At 36.3% G+C, this 27,582-nt stretch overlaps 4 protein-coding genes across 6 annotated transcripts; 2 read left to right on the forward strand and 2 right to left on the reverse strand.

Moving 5' to 3' along the window:
* LOC18769460 (biotin carboxyl carrier protein of acetyl-CoA carboxylase, chloroplastic) lies at positions 822 to 5,047 on the forward strand. Of its 2 annotated transcripts, XM_020569296.1 has the most exons (7): positions 822 to 1,090; positions 3,276 to 3,329; positions 3,423 to 3,583; positions 3,680 to 3,989; positions 4,103 to 4,174; positions 4,570 to 4,635; positions 4,719 to 5,047. In XM_020569296.1, exons 1-7 carry the CDS (start codon positions 938 to 940, stop codon positions 4,740 to 4,742), a joined length of 840 nt encoding a protein of 279 aa, XP_020424885.1. In that variant the 5' UTR covers positions 822 to 937; the 3' UTR covers positions 4,743 to 5,047. The 2 variants fall into 2 exon arrangements, with proteins under 2 accessions (XP_020424885.1, XP_020424884.1); XM_020569295.1 differs by having other exon boundaries at positions 3,276 to 3,583.
* Positions 7,118 to 15,338, reverse strand: LOC18769728 (glyoxylate/succinic semialdehyde reductase 1). Its single transcript, XM_007202331.2, has 8 exons — positions 15,062 to 15,338; positions 13,999 to 14,109; positions 13,824 to 13,925; positions 12,003 to 12,104; positions 10,123 to 10,238; positions 9,472 to 9,550; positions 9,231 to 9,401; positions 7,118 to 7,431 (listed from the first exon to the last, which is right to left on the reverse strand). The coding sequence occupies exons 1-8, from the start codon at positions 15,164 to 15,166 to the stop codon at positions 7,333 to 7,335; spliced, it is 885 nt and encodes a 294-aa protein (XP_007202393.1). The 5' UTR covers positions 15,167 to 15,338; the 3' UTR covers positions 7,118 to 7,332.
* LOC18770118 (2Fe-2S ferredoxin) lies at positions 22,331 to 25,416 on the reverse strand. Of its 2 annotated transcripts, none has more exons than XM_020567951.1 (7): positions 25,180 to 25,416; positions 24,952 to 25,022; positions 23,908 to 24,011; positions 23,503 to 23,609; positions 22,998 to 23,047; positions 22,804 to 22,886; positions 22,331 to 22,728 (listed from the first exon to the last, which is right to left on the reverse strand). In XM_020567951.1, exons 1-7 carry the CDS (start codon positions 25,235 to 25,237, stop codon positions 22,614 to 22,616), a joined length of 588 nt encoding a protein of 195 aa, XP_020423540.1. In that variant the 5' UTR covers positions 25,238 to 25,416; the 3' UTR covers positions 22,331 to 22,613. The 2 variants fall into 2 exon arrangements, with proteins under 2 accessions (XP_020423540.1, XP_007202684.2); XM_007202622.2 differs by having other exon boundaries at positions 22,343 to 22,728; positions 23,908 to 24,023; positions 25,180 to 25,408.
* Positions 25,654 to 27,230, forward strand: LOC18769554 (syntaxin-related protein KNOLLE). The gene is made up of 2 exons (XM_007203023.2): positions 25,654 to 25,837; positions 25,995 to 27,230. The coding sequence occupies exon 2, from the start codon at positions 26,063 to 26,065 to the stop codon at positions 27,011 to 27,013; it is 951 nt and encodes a 316-aa protein (XP_007203085.1). The 5' UTR covers positions 25,654 to 25,837; positions 25,995 to 26,062; the 3' UTR covers positions 27,014 to 27,230.

Consider the following 27,582-nt stretch of genomic DNA (forward strand, 5'->3'; position numbering starts at 1 on the left):
AGATATGAAGTAATGATGTGATATGGTTTGGATTGTGTATCTTTTTATTATATTTTTCTAGAGTGTAAAATGACATTGCTTGACTGGCATATTACATAATCTACTCACTGAACGGTGGTTTGCTCATCCCTCGCCTATTTTACTTTTCAAATCAATTAGTGGGCAAGACAAAGTCGAGATCAGACAAGTTGGATTAGTTTAGAGTGATAAACTTTTATTTATATCTTGTACACTTGTAAGATTATTATAATTTTTTTATTATATATAATGGTAATGTATTTTAACCAATTTTTCAGTCGTTTTATTTAATTCTTTCAATTCACGCACACTGATTCTGAAATATTCTTTATTTTTAGATTGGGACGTGACAAAGCTTGAACATCTTTTAATTTTACAAAGAGAAAAAAACACTAAAGTAAGAGTTAGTTGATATATACTTCATAAAGTTTGAACTATGATTGATATGGGTTGTGTTTATACATTTAGTAATATGTGTTGGGCTCAGACTTAGTAACCACTTGGACTTAGTAATATTTGATACTTGCAACAATTCTTAAATTCTTCTAAGTGGGTCGTGTTTGAAGCGGGCTCAGGCCAAGCAGAGTTCACGTTGGGTTGTAGGTCGGCTCAGTTCATTGGATCTAATTTTTTAATTCCAACACAATTAATTAATATTCGTGCTCGTTCTGTACACGATTTAAATAAACTGGGCTCGAACTGACACCTCTGACCATGCTATTGTTGGAGAGTTTTGAACAACTTTCCTAATTAATTAATAAAAGGACACGTGGAAAGCTAGCGCATAGGTTTTGCTATGCTGTGCGTTTTCGGTTTCATCTACCTGAGGCCGAGGCTGAGCTGATTGTTATGTCATTGTTACGAGTTTTTGATTGTTTGAAAGCGCTTGCAGTTTCTGCCTCTGAAGCTCTAAAGAAGAATGGCATCGTCTCTGGCAACAACCTCGGCGGCTGCAACCACCAGCACAAATTTGGCTCATTATAAAACCAATAACAATACTTACAAGCACAATTGTTTATCTAATGTCTCCTTTCGTCTCTCTCCCAAGCCTAAGCTCCGATTCTTCTCCAAGGTATTCCTCTGTCTCCCTGGAATTTGATTTTCTTGTTTTTTCTCAGCTACGCTTTGTTTTCCGGGAAAATGCAGGAACGAAAGATTAAGAATTTTATCAATTATTTGCAATTTTGTATTATTAGTTGAGTCATTTCTATATTCTTGTGCAAGATGGTTTTGTTGTTTCAGTTCAGGAATTGTGTATTAATTCAAAATTTCATATACGAGGAACTTCTAATAAACACAAAATTGTTTAGAAATAAAAATACCCGAAGTTTAGCTTCCTCAATGGCCATTTCTGAAAGAAAGAAAAAAAAAAGTGCTAACTTTAGCAGAAATTAATAGTTTAACACCTTGGTTTAGTACTTAAACAGAAATTAATACTTTAACACCTTGGTTTAGTACTTAAACGAATACTACCAAATACCCAGTTGGAACTTTTTTATTTTCTTGGGAAATTGTTAGGCTTTTGACTATTCTATTGCTTGGAAATTTAAAAGTGAAGTTGACGACTGTTATGTTTACTCCAATGTATCGACTTACTTATTTGGATGGTCGCACCTGTTTGTTTACTCCAATGTATTTACCCCTCATTCATTCTGAGTTGTTGATTTTTATGTCAATCACATATAATACATCGTTGAAAGTGTCCAAATAATCAATTCAAACGGTTGATCTGTGTTAAGATGTATGCAAATGTGTTATTTGAAACCTAAGAAATGAAGGAAATAGTATTTACTTTCTTTTATGTTAGAACTTCAATGTTAATAATCTCCCAGATCACATCATGCAATGGTGTTTCCTCAGATCCTTTGATTTATTATGTTACTTACCCTTGATAGTGATTTTGTGAGAATGGATTTTCCAACTTTGAGTTATATGGGATCCCTGGTGGGTTATTGGATCCTCTTCATCCATTGAAATGTGAGGGGTGAAGAGGTGAGAGATGAGACAGAGAGGGGATGTTCTCTATCAAAAATGGATACCGACTGACTAGTGGAAGATGAATGTAGTTACTCAGGGTCTAGAGTAGTTCTACTACCTGAAGTTGGTATTTGAATGTGGATGCCTGGAGCTCTGTGTTTATTACAGTGTAGGTGTTCTTGGTAGTTGGGTTTCGTTTGGAGAGAGGGGGAATTGGCAATGGTGTGGGTTGCAGGAAGGTGAGAGGAGTGGTTTTGGAGGTGGTACTGTGGCCAATGCTGACGGGGATGGCGCGGCTGGGATCCTTGGGAAATGTGGAGTGACAGAGAGGGGAAGAGGGAGGAAGAACCTGGGGATATTTTTTATTTTTTATTTAATTATTATTATCCATATATTAGTTTTTTTTTTATACACATGGCAAACATTTGTGCAAAATAGTAAGTACCGTTCGTGCCATGTCATTGTTTTTGACAGATTCGTTAATGGACTTGATGGTGTAAGGCAAAATAAGATGCCAAGAGTCAATCAATGGGGCAAGGTGTGTCATTGTGACTTTCAAGGGGCAATCTGGGGTTTGACCATACTTTGAGGAGGAGGCACTAGAGTATTTGAGCTTTCTGAGTCTTCTTAATAGCTGATAGATTTTTGTGAATAGAAACCCTCTCCCTTGATCTGCTGACAACAGATGATTCTCAACTTCCAAATTATGTGAAGTAGCAGAATTTTTTCGTCCTGCTTTGTTGTTAGCAATATTTTAAACCATAATTTAGACTATATTGGTGAGTTTGAATCTTGAATAATAGGGAGAGATTCTCTCTCTCTCTCTCTCTCTCTCTCTCTCTCTCTCTCTCTCTCTCTATATATATATATATATATATATCTGTGTGTGTGTGTCACAGTTGCACCCACAACTAATCAATCTATCAAATTTAAGTGCCCTTCTTTGTCAGAAGTTGTTGTCTTTAGTTTTGCAGTGATACATGTTATATTTGGTTTGTTTTTTGAACCTCATCAGATTTCAGTCATCTTCTTTTGCTGTTTTACCTGAGAAATTTTGCTTTTCACAGAATGTGAAAGCACTGTTATTTTTTTTATTGGGGATTATATACATATATGTGACAAATAAGTTTTTCTTTTCACAGAATATGAAAGCACAGTTTTTTTATTGGGGATTATATGCATATATGTCTGTGTGCTTCTTCTTCTTTTTTTTTTTTTTTTTACTCTGATCAATTTTAATCATGTGGAATAATTAAATTTGAAGCTGGTCCGAATGTTAGGGTTGGCAGCCTAGTCGGAACTGTTCCACTGTGGTGAAAGGTCAATTGGATGAGGTAAGGTTCTTTAAATGGTTTTCGTTAGAGGATCACTTTTCAAATTTTCTTTCCTTCCTGGACATGCTCCTTGGATCATCTGTTGCCTTCAAGGTGGATGGATCATCCAATGTTGCAGCTACGCCCCCAAGAGAATTGGAGCTTCCAGCCCAGGAGTCCAAGGATCGAAAGACATCCAATGAGTCTTGTCCTGCAGTTTTGGACACAGAGGAATCAATATCTGAATTCATAGCTCAAGTTGCAAGTCTCGTAAAGTGAGCAACCCCCATCTTCAGTTCTTTATTAGTTTAACCATCTGATCTGAAGTGTGGTTGGATAATATCATCTTGATTCTTGTTTCCGGATTGTAGGCTTGTTGACTCGAGAGACATTGTTGAGCTGCAGCTGAAACAGCTTGACTTTGAAGTCATAATTCGTAAAAAGGAAGCCTTGCCTCAACCTCCGGTACCTGCTCCAGTGCCTATGATGCAAGCAGCCCCTCCTCCAGTTGCTCCAGCAGCTCCTGCCTCTTCGTCTGCCCCATCATCTCCTCCAGCAACTTTCCCTGCACCATCTTCACCTAATGCTAAGTCAGCCAAAACATCGCTGCCCCCTCTTAAATGTCCTATGGCAGGGACATTCTATCGAAGTCCGGCACCTGGTGAACCACCCCTTGTGAAGGTTTTTCTTCTCTACTTAGAATTTTACTTGCAGCCTACGTTCCTTAGTGGTTGCTTAAGTGTTTTTGTTGCTGCATTACTTTTTTTCGGCTTACATGAAAACTTTCTCAATAGGTTGGGGACAAAATACAGAAGGGACAAGTCTTGTGTATCATTGAGGCCATGAAATTGATGAACGAGATAGAAGTAAGTTTTTCTTCTACCGGATCTCTTATGTTCATGGCACATCACAATAATTAGATACTACTTCCTAAGATGACTTGTTTATTTCCACTGCTGCTTGTAACCACCCTCTCTCTTCACTCTTTATTTGACTTTGCAATTACGTGATATAATGTTTTTTTTCAATAAAAGAATTCATATATGACTATAAATTAGCTTTCACACTGTTCCTGTTTTTTGTTTTATTTATGCTCTCCTTTCTTGCAAGTGTATTTTTAAGTTGCAACAGTCTACTATTTATGTTAATCAATGTCTATAAGCATGATAATTTTCTTGTGTCTCTCACCATATCTGCTTATTCAATCAATGAAAAAATATATTCAGTCAGTAATGTGGATTGAGTGATATATTTTCTTCAGGCTGATCAATCTGGAACCGTAGTTGAGATCCTCGTGGAGGATGGGAAACCTGTTAGTGTCGACACGGTGAGTTCTCTTGGACATCCATGAGAAATGATCACATGAAGATATCCTATAACATTATCTTGTCTTCTTTTGATTTCTTGCAGCCACTGTTTGTCATCCAACCCTAGAGCTTAATGGTCAAGCATGTAAGTACGCGAAGGTCTGAGAGAAGGTCAAGAGACGGGTGCATTACTTTGAAATATTGTGTTGTGGCACTGTTTTGATATGGTAGAACGTTTTTGTTGGCTTTAAAAGTAGGTAAAGTTTCGATTGTCTATTCTACGAATATCTCTTACCATAGCTGATAATGTTCTCTATATTGGGCTGTTTGTCCTGTTTTTGTTCTCTCTTTTTCTTTGTGTATATATCGGCTGGGACATTGCAATTCTTAATGCTTTTGTAATAAAATAACGTATTAGCTTTTTGCTCGTATTTAAGTTGTGACGTAACATGACAATTTATCCCTAAAGCTATTGGTGGCTCATCTTTCTTTTACTGATTCTTGAACTGGTGTTCTTTATCATTTAAGAGGTGGCAACCATGCTTTGGCTTACATAGATAATTTAGTTATCCCTATAGCCATCTGTGGCATACAGATGTGTTTCATATGATTTCACCCAGAAGGTTTCTTTTTCTTGGTCAAACGTTGGGAGAATGCATTAATAACCCTATACCACAAACACAAAGGCCACAAAGGGGTGTGCGCATACGAACACTATCCACAAAGGGTAACAAATCGGAGGGATCCATTGGAAACACTAATCTTATATAGTATACCTCCATTCAAAGCCACACATTGCATAAACCAGTCTGGCATAAACACATCCAGAAAAGACAAGGATAGCCCTCATACCGCAAACTACAAACCCAAGTTCTCCAACAGATGAACCAAAAACACGCATCAACCCCGAAAGAGTTGAAACTGTTATTACAATAATTAGACAAGCCAGACTAACCCAAAGTTGGCTTAACTCTCTTCAGCATGAGGTTTTTCCGTAACATGTTTTCTGTTTGATGCCAAAGATTGGTGTGTTGAACCCTAATCTAACCAGCCTTAAAGATAGGCCAGTAGATTGTTTTGCATGGGAGCGTGTGTCACTATAAGAAGCATTGCAAAGGGACTCAGAGATTGAGAAATTAAACATGACATTTAAACCAAACCATTGTGCTCCGTGTGGGGAACTGTTGCAATTTTTCTTTTTTCTATGCCTTGAGAACTTTAATATTTACCTAGTAAAAAAAAAAAAGAGATTTTCTATTTAAACTCCCACACTTCTCTTAGTTCACTCTATGTTCTAAGTTCACCCTAATTTTTAATTTAAATTTTCACAATTTCTCAGAAAACCTCACTATCTTCCCAAACTACCCTTAAATACACCCCAAGCTGAAAAAAAATAAGAAATAAAAGAGATTTTATATTAAAACCCCACAATTTTCTTTGTTTACCCCAATACTTCAATCATTAAACAATATTTGTAGTATACATGAGATTTTGTTGTTTTCACAAACTATTTTTATCATGTGATTAGATCATATGGGAAATTGTAGTTTGTTATGGAGGTCTAAATAGAGAAACATATATAAATCAAATACTGTAGAAGGGAGTGCCAAAAAAAAAAAAAAAAAAAATCAAATAGCAATTGAAAAAACTGCTGAAAAATTTATCGCCATCCTAGATGCCCCAACTTATAAACAGATAAAGGTAATGTGGGGGCAATATCTTGATGAGCGTCAACAAATCTCAGCCATGGGTATTAACAGCTTCCCAGGCCAAGTTCTTCGGGATTGGAAGATCCATATCCCAAGCCTTCCGAGCAGCAGACCTTAGAAGCCTAATAGTGGTTACATTGGCATCCCAGAAGGACAAACGCTTGTAAGGCAAATTTTGCTTCTTGCACAGGTCATTCTAAAACTTAATATGAAGAGTGGTGGGGTGTGTGTATAGATGTAATAGGTAGGGTTAAGTATTAAGTTGGATGACATTTTTTGTCTTTTTACACAATAATAAAACTTACAACTCAATAATTTATGTCTTGGGGTGAACAAAGAGAAGTACGGGGTTTAAATAGAAAATCTCAACAAAAAAAAAATTGAGGATTGAAACTTGATTGTAAAGCAAAACAAGCAAGATGAACTGAAAACATGCATGAAATTCAATTTGATTCGATTCATAGGTAAAAGGATTAATTGTTTGCTTCAACTCAGTAAATAACATAAATATAATGTAATCTAGAGGCAGAAATACTATATTCAAGCTGAAAAAAGGTCTTCTCGGATCTTCAAAGAATAACTGGGATGGTACGGCAATTGGAAATCATACCAGCAAGATGGCACAGCAATCTGAAAAGTTGTGATGAAATGACATAGCGATCTAAAAAGCTGTGATGAAAAGGAGGTGTCAACTGGAGATCTCTAAACCATAAGTTGAAATCTGTTTTGGATCAGTTCTAGGAACAATGGCGTGATATTTATTTGAGATAATTGTGTAGAGAGAAATAGTTGATGGCCTAAACATCACATCCCTTTTTTTCTTGAAATATTTTAAGAAATATTTTATTGCTTAGAGTTTTGAGCTTTGAAGTAACTAAGTATTTTACAAGGAGAGAAACGTGCCCATAAAACTTGTTTATTGTTAAATCCTGCAGAGTTGAGAGCAAAGTTTTAGGGTGAGCATAGAATCACCCTTTGAGTAATGATACAAAGCTTTGCTTCAAGCAGTTAGGTTTTTTGAGAGGGTTGTTCAAGTGCCTTCACGGTCTCATACACAGCTGAAAAGTCAAGGTCCCCAAGCCCCATGCTTCTTGCCTTCTTGAAAGCCTAAGATACATGTAAATAACAAATATTTTAGTTCTGATATCAATCTTTTTCCACTAGAAATAATTTCCAAAACTCATTTCTTTCCAACAAATAAAAATACTGTACTATGACTTCAAATCTCATTGCTTCAAGATAAACTGCAAGTAGTTCGAAGCATAAACACATGTGATTTCAATTTAAACGACAGATACCAACACTATCAAGTATTGACAAACACACTTAAAAAAAACCAATTGGCAGTATGTTGAATTTAAAGGGTTTTCAAGAGAAGTTGCTCACCTTTGAGAATTTACAATATGTGATAAGTTATCATGAAAGTTATGGAGTCTTTGTTAATGGTTCTTGCATTAAAGTTATCATGAAAGGAAGAAAATTGTTCGGCAAGAGGTCAAAGATTAAGTACACAGATATCTGGAATATGTTGTCCAATTTGAGTATCACGAATATTATATTTGTTTTGATGTCATTGCACTTCGAAAAAACTCCTGAGAAAATCACATGCTTTATTAGACATTCTAAGGTTTCTTTAGGCACTAGCTTACGAGAAATATATTTATTATGGGTTTTCAAAATTAGGTTGGTGTCACTGATATTTTCTGACAAACTAACTAAGAAGGATTGTCAAAGACTCTATGCTTGTTTTGGGAGAGAGTGATAATAAGGAACAAGTTGTTGAATCAATGTCTAAGCTCACTTAGTTATATTGTGATAATATGGGAGCCGTCTTCTTTTGCAAGAACAACAAAAGATCAACTGGAGTTAAGCATGATGATGTCAAGTACCACTAGTGAAAGAGAAAGTAGAGGGACAAACTTGTGTTGATTACATCAACACAAGTGATATGATCCACTGATCCGCGTTTGTATTATATTATTTTTCTAGATCATTTTTCTTTTCAGTTATGAATACATGGATATGCAAGGATTGTTATGTTTGTTTTAAAGTTTTACAATGGATAAAGTTAACTATTTAAGCTTTTTTGCTATATTGTTAAGGTTGTCTTTATTGACTTTAAGGATTTCTCATAAAGCATAAAAGATAGATCATATTGTGATCATAAAGTGGACTATATACTAAGTGTATTAACCTTCAGATCAAGATCACTTATCATATAACTATGACCATAACTTGATGGTACTTTGTGGATATTGTTGCTTGTATGTGATTATAGAGTAGTAATGTCTACTTACTTGATAAGAGATTACTACTATACATAATCCTATGAGTTGACAATATTTGACACAAGTTTGAGAAAAATATTGTTATCAAACTACTTTCCGAAGTTGTGTGAATAAGGATATATTGATTCTTGATCTTAAAGATGGTTCTTGTACAGATGTGGCACCCAAGTGGGAGCATGTAAGACTTAATTTGAACTTGCATCTATCTATCTAGGAATCTTAATTGATTAAGAATAAAAGAATATGAAAATTTATTCGGTGATCCGGTTACTTAAGGTGAAGTAAAGTCCTAAAACGATAGGGACATCCATCCTACTAGGTTGTGGATTATGGATGGTGACAAGGATAAGTGATAAGGTTTTCTTTATGGCAAGAAAACCTAATACTCACACCTATAAATATAAGATTTAGATCCCCTCTTATACACTACACAAGCACAAAATACCTACCCCATATAAGTGTGCATGAGGAGTGTAGAGAGAGAGAGGAAGATCTTTGGCCTTGCCGTGAATCTCCAATGGCTTCTATGGCTTCTCAAGGTTAATACCTTTTGTATAACAGAAATCTTACAAGACTGACTTTGTAGACAGTTATCAAAGAAGGAATGAAGAACATAACCTCATTAGCTGCAGCAGCTACTGGCATTGATGTAGCAGTTTCATCCCCAAGGGCAAGAGCTAATCTCATGTCTTTCTGCTGATGTTTTAAAGGAAATGCAGGAGAGTGACTGCCCTGAATCATAGTGGGTCCTTTCAATCTAAACATTGGATTTGCAATTCCACCCAGATCCTGCCAGAATAAACTCATAAATGGTAAGAGAATCCATTACCAGTAAAAGAAAGTCTAGGTTGTTACTCACCAATACATCAAGAAGAACACTAGGATCCAGTCCACTTCTTCCAGCGAGAACAAGTCCCTCAGAGAATGCATTGATCATGCTGCAAGGGAGAGAACAGCACAATATGAAATCATAATTGCTTTGGTTGTATGAACATACATACTATATGAGAAGGAACAAGTTAATTATTATGTGATGTCAACTTGCATTAGATTTTTTCTAATCTTTAATTACTCTTCTTTTATTAGGCAGTAAGATGCTCCATCCATGTAAAAGCACATATAAATACTCAAGCCAGATATGTAAATACTGAAATATTCAAATAGGAGAAAAAAACTTTTGAAACTATACATCTTTACATTGTCAATATAAGAGATGCTCCATTGCAAGAAAAGGATTCATGTTAACTGAAATTTGTCAAAGCACTCGGTAGATTACCACATAATATATCAACCTTATTCCATGAGCATGAAAACATTTTTAAACAAGTTGATGCATTCTTGAAAGGAATAGGCCAGGATATAGTATGAGACAGTATTAGATCTGACATTGTGAATACTGCTTCTAAACTTCCAACACAATATTAGTGTATCATATATTCCTACTAGAAAAGACAGCTGCAAAAACGAGTCTCCATTGTATAATGGATATTTGTAAGGAAGCAACCATTACCTTCCCATTATCATATTGACAACAAGTTTCATTTTTGCTCCATTTCCAACCTGCCCCAGGTAGAAAGACTTCTTCCCCATGACATTAAAAGCAGGAATCACTTCCTCGTACAATGCCTACATTTATAAACAGTTGAACTGTTGCAGCAATGTTACAAATAAACACATTTGTAACCTACGGATAGGAATAAGCATGTGAAGGAATCCTACTCCTTACTTAACCATAGGTATTGCAATCTTGACTCTGAACTGAAGAGTATAATATAGTTATTTGTATTTTGTAGCCCATCCCTTACTCAAAACTCTGCAACTCTCTAGCCCTAGGAAAAGAAGAACTTTATAATAACCCTAGAGGAGTTTTTTTTTTTTTTTTTTTTTGGTTCCCTTCACTATATCTTGTTCTGCTTGAATTTCGCTTTCTTTAAACTGAAAGATATGTACAATTTTGAGGTGTTCAGGAATCAAAATAAAAACAATACTTCTTTTACTCTTTTTGTTTGGGGGTTGGGGTTACGCAGGAATCTAGTGCTGTTCGCACACAAAAAAAATATGTAAAGCCCACGTCATGTGTACAAGCTCTTTCACAGTCAAGGACTCTTAATGAAGCTTTAACTGTGCCTAGCATGGATTATAATTCGAAAAAGCCAGCTTTACTCTTTTAGTGGCAATACGATATCCAAAATCTGAAGATAACCATACATAGGTACGGTGTAGTTACTCATATCTATTGCACATATCACAAACTTTAGTGTAATTAAAGAAAGAAACTCATGTAATGACTGCTCCAAAAAAGCACTCATAACATGTTGATGCAGTAGCTAAAGCTCTGTTATTACTTTTTCATTCTATTCAACTTGGTTATATAACATGTTGATGCCATAAGTGGAATCCTATTCAGATTTCTTTTTATTATCCAAAGACTTAATGCAACAAAAACTCAGTAATCAAAAATCTCTTTTTTTTTTCTTTACTACGAAGTATATTTATAAAATCGTGAATTTATTCATCCCAATAGAACTGAAGTAATCAAACTAGATTTGAATCAGATTCCTGGAAGTTAGTAAACATGTTAATGAAAAATCAATCGTATCCTCGTTCCATTTCAGACAATGAGTAAACACTTTAATAGGAAATGCCTCATTTCTGTTCCTTCCTATCCAGATTCTTTTTATTTTATTTTATTATTCCTATTCTGATTCCCAAGTACGTAAACAAGCCCCAAAACCTGATTATTCCATAACCAAAATCTAAATACTTTGTAAACAATAAAGTATACATAAAGGAACCTTGGATTTATTCAACCTAATAGAACTATGATTCCTTGTCCTTCAAAGATTATGATTGCTTTTTAGGTGAATGCCCAATAAACAGATATATTTAGACTCAAGAAAACTACCATTGCTAAAAGCTCCTGGAGAACCCTTATTTTATAATTAAAGCTCCTAGAAAACCCTTAATCAAAATAACTTTGAAAACAATAAGATCATATTGATCACTAATGTAACCCTCAAATTGATAACTAATGTAACCCCATATTTCTAAGCGGCTTAACTTCAAGTTATGCAAGACTCTTACTTAATTCAACACATTGGTCAACAGATATAAACCTGATTTTCCCAACGCAAATTTACCCAACCCATGTGAACGCTTGTATTCAATGGTGAACCTTCCAAAGCAGGTGCAAGAAGGTGAAATGTAAAAAAAATTCATCTATGTTTCATAACTGAAGGCAAAATGACACTAAATACATAAGTACCCCAAGCACATTCACAACCATGTCTATAACAATGTTACTCCCTATAAGACCTCAAAATATATCTGGCAGGTAGCAAGGACTGTGTATATAGCAACAAACTGCAAAACAACCGTTACTCTATTTACCTTCTCCCCAGCTGCAAGGATAACTAATTGACCATCTTCGGCAGGCTTTTTGCTACCTGAAACAGGAGCTTCAAGGAAGTAACCACCCTTTGCTGTAATTGCCTGTAGATATTTTATGCGAACCTTAGTAATATGTAGAAAGATACTTCTCTGATTATATTTTTTTATTCATTTATTTGATGAATAAATAGTTCAAAATAGTAAATACCAAGGAAATTACATCATAAAAATTACAGCCATTTTCCAAAAAATGTAATAAATCCAGAAACCATCCTGAAGCTTTAACAGGTAAGGAAATATATGGATGAGTAAAAACTAAACAGTTTGTAGTATCATCAGTGCAAAGTAGCATCTCCAAATCAATGCATAATTGGTGATGCACATCTCGGGACCAATCTTAGGGACTTAAACAGTCAGGCAAAGGCTGGTTGCATTGTGCAATAAGTCTAATCATGCAGAGCCTTTCTATTGGACCTTGCATAAACAAATTTTCAGTCTATAGTTTCTCCTTTCTTTAATTCAGTCGGCTACAATCTGGTAAACTTAACTTGGCTATAGAACACCCTCGTGTTCTTGTTTTAAATATTTAACTATTTCCTTTCATAGTGCAAGTTCATCCAACCAGGAAAAGGAACTGCTACCAACCTGTAAAAAGTCTTCTAAACAAACAGTTTCTCAAAGACAAATATAAAGAACTTCCTGCAGATTCCTAAATTTCAAGATTTTTGAAGGAGTATGAGTTGCCTTCATCTGATGTGTACTGAACCCAGAATTTTAACTTTTAGTTTCTTTTTCACTTTCAATTTATGCAACTAATATGCCATAAGAGTACGGAAATACTGTAACCGATGAAGAAAGCTTATTACAGAGCTTAGAACTCTAACTCTACTCTACTGCCTAGTCTAGCCTCAGAATCCTAAGTTCAGTAACCACATATATAGTAAATAGATATTGATTGTAATTGAAGTTAATGGCCACTCTCCAACATAAACAAGTAAAAATATTTAGCTCTACCATGTAACTTTCGAATATTAATATATGATACTTTATTTAATATTCAGCTCCCCAACCTTACAATTCTAGGTTTGCCCGTCAGTATGAAAATTGGTGGTGAAACTCATGGACATGCATCACCTACTATTTTAAATTTAAAACTCTACGGTGATGTGAGTTTCTTCTTCATCTCCTTTTTTTTTTTATTTTCTTAGACGTTAATTCCTGCAAGGCAATAGTAAATAGGAAACAAAGCCAAACCAGTAATTCTTGGTTTTCCTCATCGTAGAACCATACTTTTTTTCAGCCCTAAGTCTTCACCGGTCACCGCGATACAGATAAACTTCACTCTAGCAAATCCTTCGCCTTACATCCAGATTTAGTCAAGAACCTACCTACCCTACCTTGCTACATGTCTACATCAACAATACATGAAAAATACAAAACAAAATGTGCTGAGTCAGAACAATCCTGCATCTATCAGAAAACCACAGAAAAAAAAATGTCTTTCATTTGCATTAAGTATTAACTATGTCCTTTTTCTCATTGAAATTCTACCACGGTACACAAGCAGTTAACCGTTCACAGATTGTCCGCCATTTGAGACAATTTTCTGGGAATATTCATTCTTTAGCCTACTCATACAAGTTCATCCTCCAACTTAGATTTTTCAGACACGAAATTCTACCACAGAATATGCATAAAAACATCTTAGTTATGTTCTAAATTTCTAAAACAATGTGGGCTCCAGGAGAACACCCTAAACAACAGTAAAATATCTATTATTTAAGTTAAAACAATCGAGTAGCATGAGCAAGTAACTCAAACCTCATTAATCTTTGTAGAAGTATCAGCATCAACTGTAGACATGTCGACGTAACCTTTTCCGGCACAAATCTGCTCAAGAATGCCATCTTTGCCAAAAACCACCTAGGTATTTGCATTTCGATAAGTAGAAGTCAAGTAAATGAAGTGTCAAAATACCAAAGTGAAAAATACCAACCGAAAAGGCAGCAGAAGGATCAGATAACATTGCAATTGTATACTTGCACTTCTTAACCACTGCTGCAGGGGTTTCTGCAACAGAAGCACCATGCTCCACGAGCTCGTCACACTGCAATTGAAGTTTTCAAGTCACAACACACGGTAGAGGTTTAGCCTAAGCTCAAGCTCAACTACAGACCATGCGGAGATTTTCAGTGACGATAACAGGAACACACTGAGCTTTCCATGGAATAAAATTTGAATTAGGTTAACTAGCAGGTTGGTTCTTGAAACCCAAAAGCAATGTGGCAATGTGTTGCTTATTCAAATTTGAAAAGCTTCTAACTTTAAGACAAATTTTAATTTCTCAAATAATAATGGACTGCTCCTTACATTCCAGTTTTCAGTGCCCCACTCAAATCCATGTGTGCATTCTACAATGATTTAACTCACTGATTAGGTGCAAAAATAACGAGTGTCTATGCAACTCACATAAAACATTAACACAACTGGTACCTTAATTTTATGCGGGACCACCTTATCTACAACTTCTTTTAAAAGGTTGCAAGCAAATAAATGTACGCAATAACTATTATTACGACCAACTTTTTCTGTAATACTTGAAGTCCAGAGTTACTTACACCAAGCAGGAAAATTTTCAAATAAGCCACTCTGTTTAATATGATGAGACCAGTATATGTGTAAATTAACAGCCGAACAACTTTGCAGGAAAAAACCGAAAAGTAATTACTTCCAGAAAGATAGCTCGAAAAATGCACAAGTACATACATACATACATTTAGATAAATGTTCTCCTGTCAGAATCCCAGATTAATATTTGTCTGAATGTATGCCCAGATTCTCAGTCCATCAACATATGTTAGCACTTGGCATTCTTACATACATACATACATACATACATACATACATACATATATATATATATAGACACACATGATTTAGTAGACAAACTTGGCTCTTGAATTCATAGGGTACGTAACAACAATTAACCACAGTGATGATTATAACATTAAGCAACATTCAAACAAATAAGTATCATCTTCAATAACAACAATAAGTACCTTAGAGAGGGTCCTGTTCCAAACGGTGACCTTGAAGCCATGGCGAAGCAGATTCATGGACATGGCTTTCCCCATTATTCCCAGCCCCAAAAACCCGACCTCCATCTCTCACTCTCTCTCTGTTTCTCTGTCTGTCTCTATGTCTCTCTCTTTCTCGCCAACAAATAAGTACTCTCAATCTCAATATAAAAATAAAGAATTTTAGCAATTATATAGAGATATTCACTGTATCATCATCAAGCAGACATTGGAGTGAAGCTCAATTTCAATTTTAAAACAAAAGAAATGGCAAAATATAAAGGTTGAAATGAAAGCCAATGGTGGGGTGCTCTCCTGTCGTTTTTTGGACGGGTGGATGCGGTTCCACGTCAATCCCTGATTCTTCTGTTTGTCTCCTCACTTCCCCAACTAATCTTGGGAGGCAGCCACTTGCAGCCGTCCACGTTGCTGCTATTCTGCATCTTTCTTCCTGTTTTTTGCCTTTTTTGTTTTGTTTGAGTTCTGCATCTTTATTTATTTATTTATTCAGTGTTTTAGTGTGGCAACTATATTGTTAATTAGCTCACTATTTTTTATTTTTTATACAAGCCGATATTGGAAGATTGAGAAATCGAACTTAAGACTTAGAACGTAAAATAAATTGTGATAACTCAATCCTAAATTAATATTTAATTTTAAATTATTCAAATAAAAGATAATTTTATCCCGAGAGTATTTTAATGAGTTTAAAGTTGACTTTTTGTTGTGAGAGAATTTGAGGATTTGAATAGTACCGTTGCATAGAGCGTGGCGATACGAGTTCGTAGACACGTAGTGAGCTCAAATCGGAGTTTTAATGAAGAAGTTATGATCAACTGAAGTGCAGTGGCACAACCGTAAATATTTCAAAGTCTGTTTTTAAAAAACTCTCTCTCTCTCTCTCTCTCTCTCTCTCTCTCTCTCTCTCTCTCTCTCTCACGATAAACCCACAGTCGGCCACTGTTTTGGCCGGCAACTCCCTCATCCCGCGATCATTGGCCACGAGACTGTTCCCAACCGAACCGACTCACCTTCCTCTTTGCATTATATCCCTTCTTTGCCACAAACGCCGCTAGTGCCACCGGAAATAGCTCAAAAATTACACCTTTTTTTTTCACTTTTCGTCGTCGTTTCTGAAGATTTCGGCCACCAAATTTGTCAATCCAAGTGTGCTTTCTCATCCTTTCAACGTGACTTAGCTGATGATTTGGTTGGTTGGGATCGATTTTGAAGTTTTGAAGCTCGTTTTACGATCTAAAGTTTTGACCGGTTTTCAGCTCTAATTTCCGGCAAGTTGGCCATCCAATAATAAAAGTTGCTCCACTAGTTGTCATGATCATGTAGGTATAGGTATTGTTGGGTGTTTTGAGAATTTTCTGGTCGGCGGAATTTTCTCAAGCCACCCACGCACTGCTGGCTTGTGTGACAGAGCGTGGGCCAACTTTGGGTGGCCCATTTGGCCCCCCATGTGGTCCCGAGCATGAAGTACGCTCGTATTCGAATTTGGTTATCGTTTGATGGTCGAATGGATTTTTACATATTAGGCGATATCGTGTTCAATATGTTTGGACCGTTGGATCGACTCCATTTCCAAATATGTTGATCTAGGAACCTCTAGAATCGTGTAGGAACTCACGAATTGAGGATCGGAGTCCCGAATTCTCCTATTCAATAATTTAAAGATTATATAAAAGGTGACCGTCTAATCGTGCGATCGTGAGCAATTCAACCGCTCGATCTGGACCATACTTGCAGGACGTGTTTACTAAACTTTGTTGAACCTATAGGAACTTTCGAAATATTAATCAGAGGTCATGGACCCCACGAGGGACCGGGTTGACCAATATAAGAATTTAATTGTATACTTAATCTCGGGTCTTTTCACACCATTCCGACTATCAGAACTGTTGAAAATGGGCCTAGGAACTTTCTTCAGTTACGCACATGCACTTTAAGGCCGAGGGTCAGGGTTTTGTTTAAATACTTGTGGTTGAGCTATTTTATTAATTAAATGTTTTAATTGCTTAAATAGGTACTCGGGCTCCACCAAACCAGCAAGAAGAACCCTCGAAGGATCAGGCAAGATCGGACGCACAGTGAGTGAAAGTTTATTTTATAAATGAATTTTATGCAGTAAAATTTTATTAATGGATCATGAATGAATTATTTATGGTTTTTTCTTTCCAAGCATATAGTTTGAATTCAAATACTTTTATAAAATTTTGTTTATATTTAAATGTGAATGGCTTGGAAAGTAAAAAAGAAAATGGTAACAGGATTTAAGAATTGAGTGAGAAACAGTATTATAATTTTCCAGGAAAGGTTTTTAATGTAACAACCCGGTCTTTAAATACTATTTAATTATTAATTTATTAGAGAGAAAGACAATTTTGCCCCTATAATATATTAGTTAAGAAAAAGTTGATTTTTTGACCAGGACAGAATTTGGGAATTTCACTTGTACCATTGGGTAGGTTACGTCGAAATGAGTCTGTAGACACGTAGTGGGCTCAAATCCAAGTCGTATTGAAGAAAATACGATTAAATTACACTAAGGGGCAAAACTATAATTTGTCAAAAAATTGGATTTTTATTCCTAAAATGATCCTTTGGTCCTCACGAGCGCGTAGGATTTCGCAAATTGCAAATTGGATAACGTTTGAACCCCGAACGGATCTCGTCTATTGTGCGACTTCCAGTTTCGATACGTTCGAGCCGTTGGATAGTAGTCTTTTTCTGACATGTTAATATAGATAATTCCATGATCGTATAAGAGTTGACGAATTGCAAATCGGAGTCCTGGATACTTTGAAAATGCCAGCCATAGAGTTAGGTTTTCGATAATTATCCAAGTGTACGATCGTGGTCAATCTGACCGTCTGATCGATATCAAACTCTCGGGACTTGTGTCCTAGGTATTTTGAAACCTCTAGGAGCTTCTAGATCATAATTGTGAGGTCGTGGGCCCACAGAGTCTCGGGTTGACTTTTTGGGACTTTAGCGCTTTTTGAGTCCTAAGGCACTTCTCAACTATTCCAAATGTAAGAAAACTTTTGTGGGCATAGGAAGGATTCTAAGTTAGTGCACGCACTTTTAGGAGCCGAGGTCAGGGATTTATATAAATACTTTTACCAAGCAGTTTTATTAATTAAATATTCATGATGTTTTAATCAGGCACACGGGCTCGGACCGACCTGCAGGAAGGACCTTCAAGAGGTCCAGCTAGCTCGGACCAGGAGTGAGTGGACCTTTGCTTTCATAAATGATTTTATGCAATTTAAATTCATTATTTGATAATGACTGAGTATTATGTTTGTTTGCTGCCGAGTTGTGTTTACTTAAAGAATAGTGGAATTAAAGGTTTCAGAAATCAGATAGGAAGGCAGCAGAGTCTTAAGATTAGAGGAGTTAGTTTGTCTTTTGGTTAAGTCAGCATGCTTGACTTTTGCCCCACGAGACTTAGGGATATTCGAACTATGGGAGCGAGAAATGCAGCTCAGGTAGGCCTAGTGTCCCTTGAGTCTTGCGAGGAGTGCGAATCAGGCTAACCTGAGTTCTGTCAGGGTGTGTCACCACGGTAACACGAGGAATATATAGTAATTAAGGATTTTGGGGAGAATAAACAAGTATACATATGTGGTAGGTTGAGCTTTACTTCAATATCTTTCAGCAAGAATATTGTTTGGTGTTATATGTATAAATATGAATGCATGAGTTCAGTATGAGTATATATGAGGATATTGATTCAGTTTTTATAACTGTTTTTACAGTAGGGTTAGTATGTTCTTATGCTATTTTCTAAAACTTTGTTTTTGATCCACTCACATTTTTTTCAATGTTTTGCGCCCCCAGGCAGTAAGCGTGCACAATGATCCACCACAGGGCCTCTCCCACTTCCTGCGCTTCCCCCTTTATGATGTAGGACTTTTCTTGAATGAGTTGACTCCTTTTGTAATTTCTTAGTGGTTGCTGTGATAACCTACCCTAGAACTTAGAGTTAATTGTTGGAATGTATATATATATATACGTATGCTGGAAGTTAGATTGTATATATATGCTTGTTTGACATGTGTAAATTTTGAGAATTGATTAAATTACAAGGGAGACTCTGCCGAATTTTCGGTGGGAGTCAAGCTTAATATTTTATCGAACTTTGAAGGGAAGCGTAATTAGGTCATTTGTGGCCAACACCAAAGTAGAATTTGGGTCGGGTCTTGTCATTTAAACCACCATAGGTACCCAAAATGTTGCCTTCGAATATAATGATGTCCACAAACATCCGAATTGCCTTCGGTCAGGTCAACACGCGTTTGACAGTTGCCCCACGAGTCCTAGGGATACCCAGACCGTGAGGAGCGAAGAATGCGGCTCAGGTTGACCAAGTGTCTTCTGAGTTCTGCGAGAAATGCGGCTCGAGTTAACTTTGTGTTTTCGAGTTCTGCGAAGAGGTGTCGCTTACGTGACACTTGGAATTGACGATATAATGTGGGAAATAAATAGAAAAGTACGGAATTTACGGATTTATAAAGGGTACACCTAGGTGGAAAGGATTTTTTTCATTTTTTTTAATGCTTTCAAATGGTTTTGATGAATTGATTGGATGTATGAACGGTTATATGAATAAAAATATGCATGTTTAATTTTTGTACGAATATAGAACATGGATTAAATGAATTTTCAAATGGTTTTAACAATGGGGTTAGTATGTTGATATTATATTTTGCAAAATTTTCTTTTGTCACTCACACTTTTAATGTTTTGCATCCTTAGGCAATAATTGAGTATCGAAGCTCCACCACTAGGCAGTCATCACCCACCACTCATCCTTTTCCTTTTTTCAGGATATTCTACTATAACCGTATTACTTTGTAAATTAAATTAATTAGTAGGCTCTGATATTGCCCCAGGAATTCTGTAAGACCTGATGCCACACAAATTTACTGTTGGATTATGTGTGTTCTAACGTTGTGCATGCTGAACGCTTGTGGATATATGAATTGCATTTTGTACATGTGTAAATTTTGGGAAACGAGCAATTTACAGGGAAGACTCTGCCGGATTTTCGGCAGAAGTCAAACCTTAACAGAATGTTTGAGTTTTAGTTTAAAGAGCAATTTGGTCAAGTGTGCCTGACACTTGCTAGGTGTTGGACACGCACATGGTTCGACACAGATTTCAAAGTTGAATTTGAGTTGGATCCTGTCATAAATACTCTTAACCACTTGAGCTACAAGCCCCATGCAATTAGCTCACTATTTAGAAATGAAATTTAAAGCAAGAAAACAAGATTATTACAAGGTCCAACTAATTATCAAGTTTTAAGCAACTGTAAAAAGTTAATAATTCTTTAAATTACAGTGCCACGAAGGGAAAGATTTGAGTAACCCACCAACCTGTGCCGCGAAGGGAAATATTTCAGTAACCAACTGACCTGTTGGAATTTGTCGTCGTGAAAAAAAGGTCGGAGTAGCTAACTGACCCGTCGGAATTTGTTGCACGATGAGTGACCAATTAGTATAGCTAGCTGACCGGTCAAAGAGAAAGAAGGGGAGATTTCTTAAGTGTTTTAGAACAAAAAAGAATTTCAAGCAAGGACTGGTCAATTCCAAATTTAGTTGAAAGTAGAGCCACAATAAGCAAACAAGCAACCCTTTTGTAGAACACTATCATAAGTGCATTTTTAGAAGCGCTTATATTGGAAGAAAGTTATATATATATATATATATATACAGAGAGCTTCCATTGAGAGATCCCTCAAATAAATTTGAGGGACACTCCTTGTAGGCCCCACTCCGGATTGTATTTCACTAATTCAAACCGTCTATTTTGTAGATACTCATTCAAAGATCATCTCTACAAAAAATCACTTGAATCCGATATCATGTGACTACTCAATTGAGTTATTGAAATTTTAGTACTTTCTTAAAGCACCGTGTTCATTGATTTTATAAGACACAATTGGATGTCGAAACGGTTTCCGATTTGTCTAATTTTTTGTAAGGATGATCTATGAATGAATACCTAAAAAATAGATGGTTTGGATTATTGAGAAAAGAATTGTAGGGTACCCTAAAGGGCGTCCCTCAAATAAAATTATTTGAGGGATCCCTCAATAGAAGGGGACTGTATATATATATATATATATAGTCCCGTTCTCTTGGATCTTTAGAGTCCAAGAGACTTATGGTCACCCACCCTTAAATTTAATCCAAGGGTTAAGAAAAATTTACTTTAAAATATCTTTTTTCTTTTACCTTTTAAATTTCACTTAACAAAAAAGGAAAAAACTAAAAATTTAAAACCCAAAATATGTTCTTCTTCCTCCGGCTGCCCCCACGTTCTGCTTCCTCCCATTGTTGCAGCAACAACAACTTCGACTCCGCGTAGCGAGCGAAAATCCAAAGCGACTTATTCCCTCGCACTTCAACTAGATCAGTTTCTTGTTCTTATTCAGTTTTTCACTCAATTTTCGGATTTGAAATCATGAACCCATATATGGGAATTTCAATTAAGTTTGTGTTATTTTTTATTTTGGAACTATGTAACTTTTCCTTGTACGCATCTGAACAAATATCAGTCTCTAGTTGGGAAAAGAATAAACCTTTTGATTTCTAGAAATTGCGAATGAATTGAGTAACAAGCAAAGACTTGTATATTCTTTGTGAAGGTCATTTACAATTGAAATCATGAACCCACCATATTTAGGAATTTCAATTGGGTTTGTGTTATTTTTTATTTCAGAACTACTGGAACAAATATGAATCTCAATCTGGGGTTCTTGCAACTAGGGTTCTTCTATTCGAGTTTTTCCTTTGTCAAACATGAATCTTAATATGGGGTTCTTGCAACTATGCTGTTTGTTACTGATTAACATGTGAAAATCCTTTTTTTTTTTTTCTTTTTCCAGACCTCCATTTATTTATTTCTTCCATTCGAGTTTTTTCTTTGTTTATTACATATGTTTGTACTAATTTTCTTATGATACATTTAAGTGCAGGAGTGATGGCAACAATGGGTGGAAGCAGAACGTGAGGAAGAAGAACGTAGGGGCAGCGGGAGGAAGAAGAACAGATTTTGGGTTTTTAGTTTTTAGTTTTTTCCTTCTTTGTTAAGTGAAATTTAAAAGGTAAAAGAAAAAAAAAAATTTAAGTAAATTTTTCTTAACCCTTGGATTAAATCTAAGGGTGGGTGACCACAAGGGTCCAAGAGAACGAGACTATATATATATATATATATATATATATATATATATATATTTAAAAGTGATTCATAAAGAGCACTTAGAAAGTGGTTACAGGCCCCAAGTACAAAAACCGAATAAAAATAACTGACCCTAGATTATGGAGATCAAACTGTAAATATTATGTCAGCGAGAGTTCGAGAATAGGCTCCAAACCTATAATCAGTAATAGTAATAAATAAATAAATAATAGGACTCAAGTTGTGCTCATTGGTCCAATAAAATACAGGAGTCACAAAACTGGGATGTTAAACGTAGCATCCAATCAACTCTTCCAGAAGCATTGTAGCATCTCTAGTGCGGTTTAGGAACATAGCCATCAACAGCAAAGTTTCGGGTGGCAGCAGGAATAGCTAAACGAATTCCATCAAGTTCAGGTTTTGCAATCACTTGACAACCCAAGCGAGAACTACAATGTCACAAACATAAATTTCAGTATGAACCAAATGCAAGAAAAATTCCACATGAAAATTTGTTAACCTACGTTTCCGTAAGCCCAAAGGCCAAGTCCAACATATCATTTTCCTCATCAGTTGGGTCTTCTAATTTGTTGTAATAGTCCATATCCTGTAGGATGATTCTACAGTTAGCTCCATATCCTGCAGGATATTTCTTCAACTCTATTAAAACCAAATTTAAGTTCAAAAAGCATATTTCTTTGTAACGTAAACAACATACCATCACAATCACATGACATGTTGAACAGGCAAGTGAACCTTCACACGCTCCTGACATGAGAGAAGCAACAGAGCATCAGATTCTGCAAATATGATTAAAGAACTATTTGACATAGTAGTGACTATCTCTCTTGTGGTTCCAAACAACTAAGTCTAATCCATTTTAAGGGATAAGTATGCAACAATACAGGTGAGAGGGAAGGGAGGTCACCCAATGTACAGTCCAAAGCAACCAATAAGCATTTGCCAATCTAATTGACAAAGGCCTATGCTATCAGTACAATCAGTATAAAGATGCATGAAAATGATGAAACTTTAAACAAGTGATTCCAGTAAAACAATTGTCCAGAGGACAATAGCAATTGATGGAACAGACTTGGGTTTAAGATCAAAAAGACTATATTAAATAAGCACCAGAACCTTGCCTTCAAGATCTATATCATTTTCATGGGCAGACTTGGGTTTAAGATCAAAAAGACTATATTAAATAAGCACCAGAACCTTGCCTTCAAGATCTATATCATTTTCATGGGCAGCTTCTAGCATAGACATTCCAGTAGGAACCTTAATATGTATTTCCTCTCCATCCTTATCAACAAATGTCACAGATATCCTGCAAATAAATCATCTGTGTGTGAAGAAACAACATAATAATCTTACCGCTGATCTCAACTCAAAGGAGAATTAGGGCCATGAGGTGCTCCTAATTGACATACAGAAAAACATTGCTAAAGCTAAACCAATTTGCAATTAATTTTGCACAAATAAATGCGGAAATATATGTTTAATATGTGCATTTGACTGCTTTCTCTCATTATTATTGTACTCCCCTGAATCTATCTCCTCACATTATTACTGATCACAATTTTTAATGCATTAGCGTTAAACCATTTAAAACCAAAAGAACTTACTTTTCTTTCTGCTCAATCCCTTCATTTGAAGAATCGCTGGCACTAACAGTAGAAAAAAGATGATGCTTGTGAAATATGGATCCCCGCAACAACTTAGTTTCAGACTGTTGATCAAACTGTTCATAAGATAAAGAAACCATAAATATAAGAACAAAAACATGAATGCACCTACGCAAGCTCATTCTACTAAAATACATCAATGTAAAACTACTCGACACTTCACATTAATCATCCTTCAACCCACGTATCACAATTCAAATATGATTTCTCCCTTCTTCAGAAAATACCTAAAATAATACGAAGAATTTGAAAATGTCATATATGCCTTCATTTAGAATTTAAAATGGTCTTGGTAATTTTCAAATTGCTTGCCAAAATTATATCATTAAACCGACTTTGTTTTATTAAATTTATTTCCATTGTTCTTAAATGTTGACCTAAGTTTAGCAACAGAATGAAACTCGACTAATTCACTCATAATGATAAAGACCACCCTTTTACAAATAAAACTTATCTTGGAATGAGTAGTCCATTTAACTTCAAAATTTGCAAGGCACTCTATAGTGTCCTAGATCTAAAAGAGTATCTCATTCTATACCATATAACAAAGAATCATGCAACTATGTGACATTAAGAGGAAAAGAATGACGAGAGATAGTAGTTAATATCATTTGGGATTCTCAAATGTCAAATGTCAAATGTAAGAGAACAAGTAATGGTTTCTAATATAGCACCACCAAGAAATGAAAGAAGAAAGCATATATGGTTCAGGCTCTCCTTTCCTACCCTATAATTCTCAAAGGGGTAAACTTTGCCGACAACCACCCATTATTCGAAGACAGAAGTGGTCACTAAAAAAAACAACAAGAAGATCCAGTATAATTCAATTTGTGGCATTTCATTAAATGGTTTTGTTTAAATGTTCTTTTTCTTCAACCCTTCATGATGTACTGATTGATAGACCTAAAACTTAAGCATCCAGGATGAATACAAGAAACAAAAGGTTACACCAACTAGCAAATTCTATCAGAGGAGGAAACTAACCAGAGGTTGCAAGTATTGGTTGTAACAACTGCGCGTATTATATCCTGCTCTGCTTATGGATGTGGGTTTGCCTGCAGATTGCAAAAGATGGATGCAATTGGAACCAACCATATCAGAATGACAAGTAGAAGAAAAATACTCGAGAAAAAAATGGGATTTCTTTCAACAAGGTGAGCTTCCAACAGACAGACATTAGCTAAATAAACAATTGTAAATTTCAGTGCACACCTCCGGAGAGTTGTTTGAGTATCAAAACTCCGATTCTTGAAACTCTAGAAGCAAACATAATCAATTGTCGAACCTCTCCTCTTACTAAACCCTAAACTCCAACAGAAAAACTGCAAACACAAAAACAGCTCTCTTATAATTCTTTTCTTGTTTTTCTCAAATGGCACAGAAGAAGAAAATGAAAAGAGAAGCAGTGGGCTCTAGAAACAGGCATAGGAATTGGGCAATTCGTGAAAATTAAAAATAGCTGGGCCTCATAAGATTTTATGAGCCAAGAAAGATGTTAGTAGAGAATGGGCCTCAAAAGTGAAAGTGAAGTTCCTACTTGGTTTATTTATGGTTAAGCGAAGCCCAAACCTTCTCTCTCCTCGCCTCAGCTGACGAATTATATTTGAATTATAGCCGTTCAACGGCTACTTTTCTCTTTTCTTAAATTTTTGTTGCCAATCAACGGCTACTTTTCTAATACAGAGTTCTTTAAAACTTGAATATAGCCGTCTAGAAATTCCATTGTGATAAAGCTGGTCATCCGCTTAGCTCTTCGTTGCATTTCATTTGAAAGTGAAGAAAGAACCTGAGTGAGGCAAAAATTCTCGCTCATTCCCAAAAATAAGCAACCGAAGTGCTTGCAGCTCCTCCCACTCTGTATTTGGCAAAGGTAGGCAAAAATTCTCTTCAAACTAATCCATTTCAACAATTTCCTTTATAATATAATCTACTAGTAGCTAGTTAAATGAATTAAAAAGGCAATTTTTGAATCTGGGTGTAATATAATCTAGTTTTGTTTAATTTGTACAAATCAATTAAAAATGCAGGATCTTTGGCTTCCAACAAACTTAAAAGGAAAGGAAAGGAAAGGGAAGGCAAAGAAAAGGCAAGAAAGATGAACGACCTGATGACAAAATCCTTCACCAACTATGTGGATCTAAAGAAAGAGGCTATGAAAGATTTGGACCTTGAAGCTGGGCATAATAATGTGGAGATGTCATCTTCCACGACCCATATGCACACCGACCTTGGTCTGTTCTTGGAAGAGGCCGAGAAGGTGAAGCAGGAGATGGGTTCTGTCCGGGACATTCTGGGCCGTCTACAGCAAGCCAACGAAGAGAGCAAGTCCCTCCACAAGTCTGAGGCTTTGCAGTCCTTGCGCAGCAGAATTAATGCGGACATTATGACGGTGCTGAAGAAAACCAGGACTATCAGATCTCAGCTGGAGGACATGGACCGCGCCAACGCCGCCAACAGGAGGCTCTCCGCCTACAAAGAAGGCACCCCGATTTACAGGACCAGAATTGCCGTCACCAACGGACTGCGAAAGAAGCTCAAGGAGCTTATGATGGATTTCCAGGGCCTGAGGCAGAGGATGATGACCGAGTACAAGGAGACTGTGGGGAGACGCTACTTCACGGTGACTGGAGAGCACCCGGATGAGGAGGTTATCGAAAAGATCATCTCGAATGGGGATGGAAACGGCGGCGAGGAGTTTCTTGGGAAGGCCATACAAGAGCATGGGAGGGGAAAGGTGCTGGAAACTGTGGTGGAGATACAGGACAGGCACGACGCGGCGAAGGAGATTGAGAAGAGCCTGCTGGAGCTGCATCAGATATTCTTAGACATGGCTGTGATGGTGGAGGCTCAGGGAGAGCAGATGGATGATATTGAACACCATGTCATGAACGCTTCCCACTATGTGAAGGATGGAACCAAACATCTGAGGACTGCCAAGGGATACCAGAGGAGCAGCAGGAAGTGGATGTGTATTGGAGTCATAATCCTGCTCCTGCTCATTCTTGTCATTGTCATCCCCATTGCCACTAGCTTCGCTAATTCTTGAATTCAATTAGCAGTACTTTGTGTGTTGCTTCAATTGCTTGTGTTGAGGCCTTGGGGAGGATGTTAATGCTGTTTGTTTAGTTTCATCTGTGGACTTGTTCTTTTTCTTTTTCTTTTTCTTTTTTGTTGGGTCAAATTTCATCTGTGAAGTTGGATATGTTGTTTTGGTTCATTCTTTTATTCATGGAAATATGATTACTATTACTATTTTAGTATCACTTAAGCAGAGCTAGAAAACTAAATTAACTGGGCATCTCATACAATATAAACCCTAATATTAGCTAACATTTCCCAACCAGACTTGACAAACCAACTGACTAAAGACTCCTCAAGGACCAAAATTAGCATAGGCCAATTTCCTAATTCTTTGGGCAAATTCTATAACCAACCAAGGCCCAATAAACAAAACCCATTCAAATGGTCAAACGTTGACCAAACTAGTCAACCATGTCTAAGGCGCAGGCCCATCGAACAAAAGCCAACTCTAATCTTCTCCAAAGATTGGGGCCCAGTGTCAATCTTCTCCAAAAGCTTTGACTTCCCCATAAAACAGTTGTTAATTTACCCAAT

This window comes from Prunus persica, chromosome G7, assembly GCF_000346465.2.
Source record: "Prunus persica cultivar Lovell chromosome G7, Prunus_persica_NCBIv2, whole genome shotgun sequence".
NCBI classification, from domain to species: domain Eukaryota; kingdom Viridiplantae; phylum Streptophyta; class Magnoliopsida; order Rosales; family Rosaceae; genus Prunus; species Prunus persica.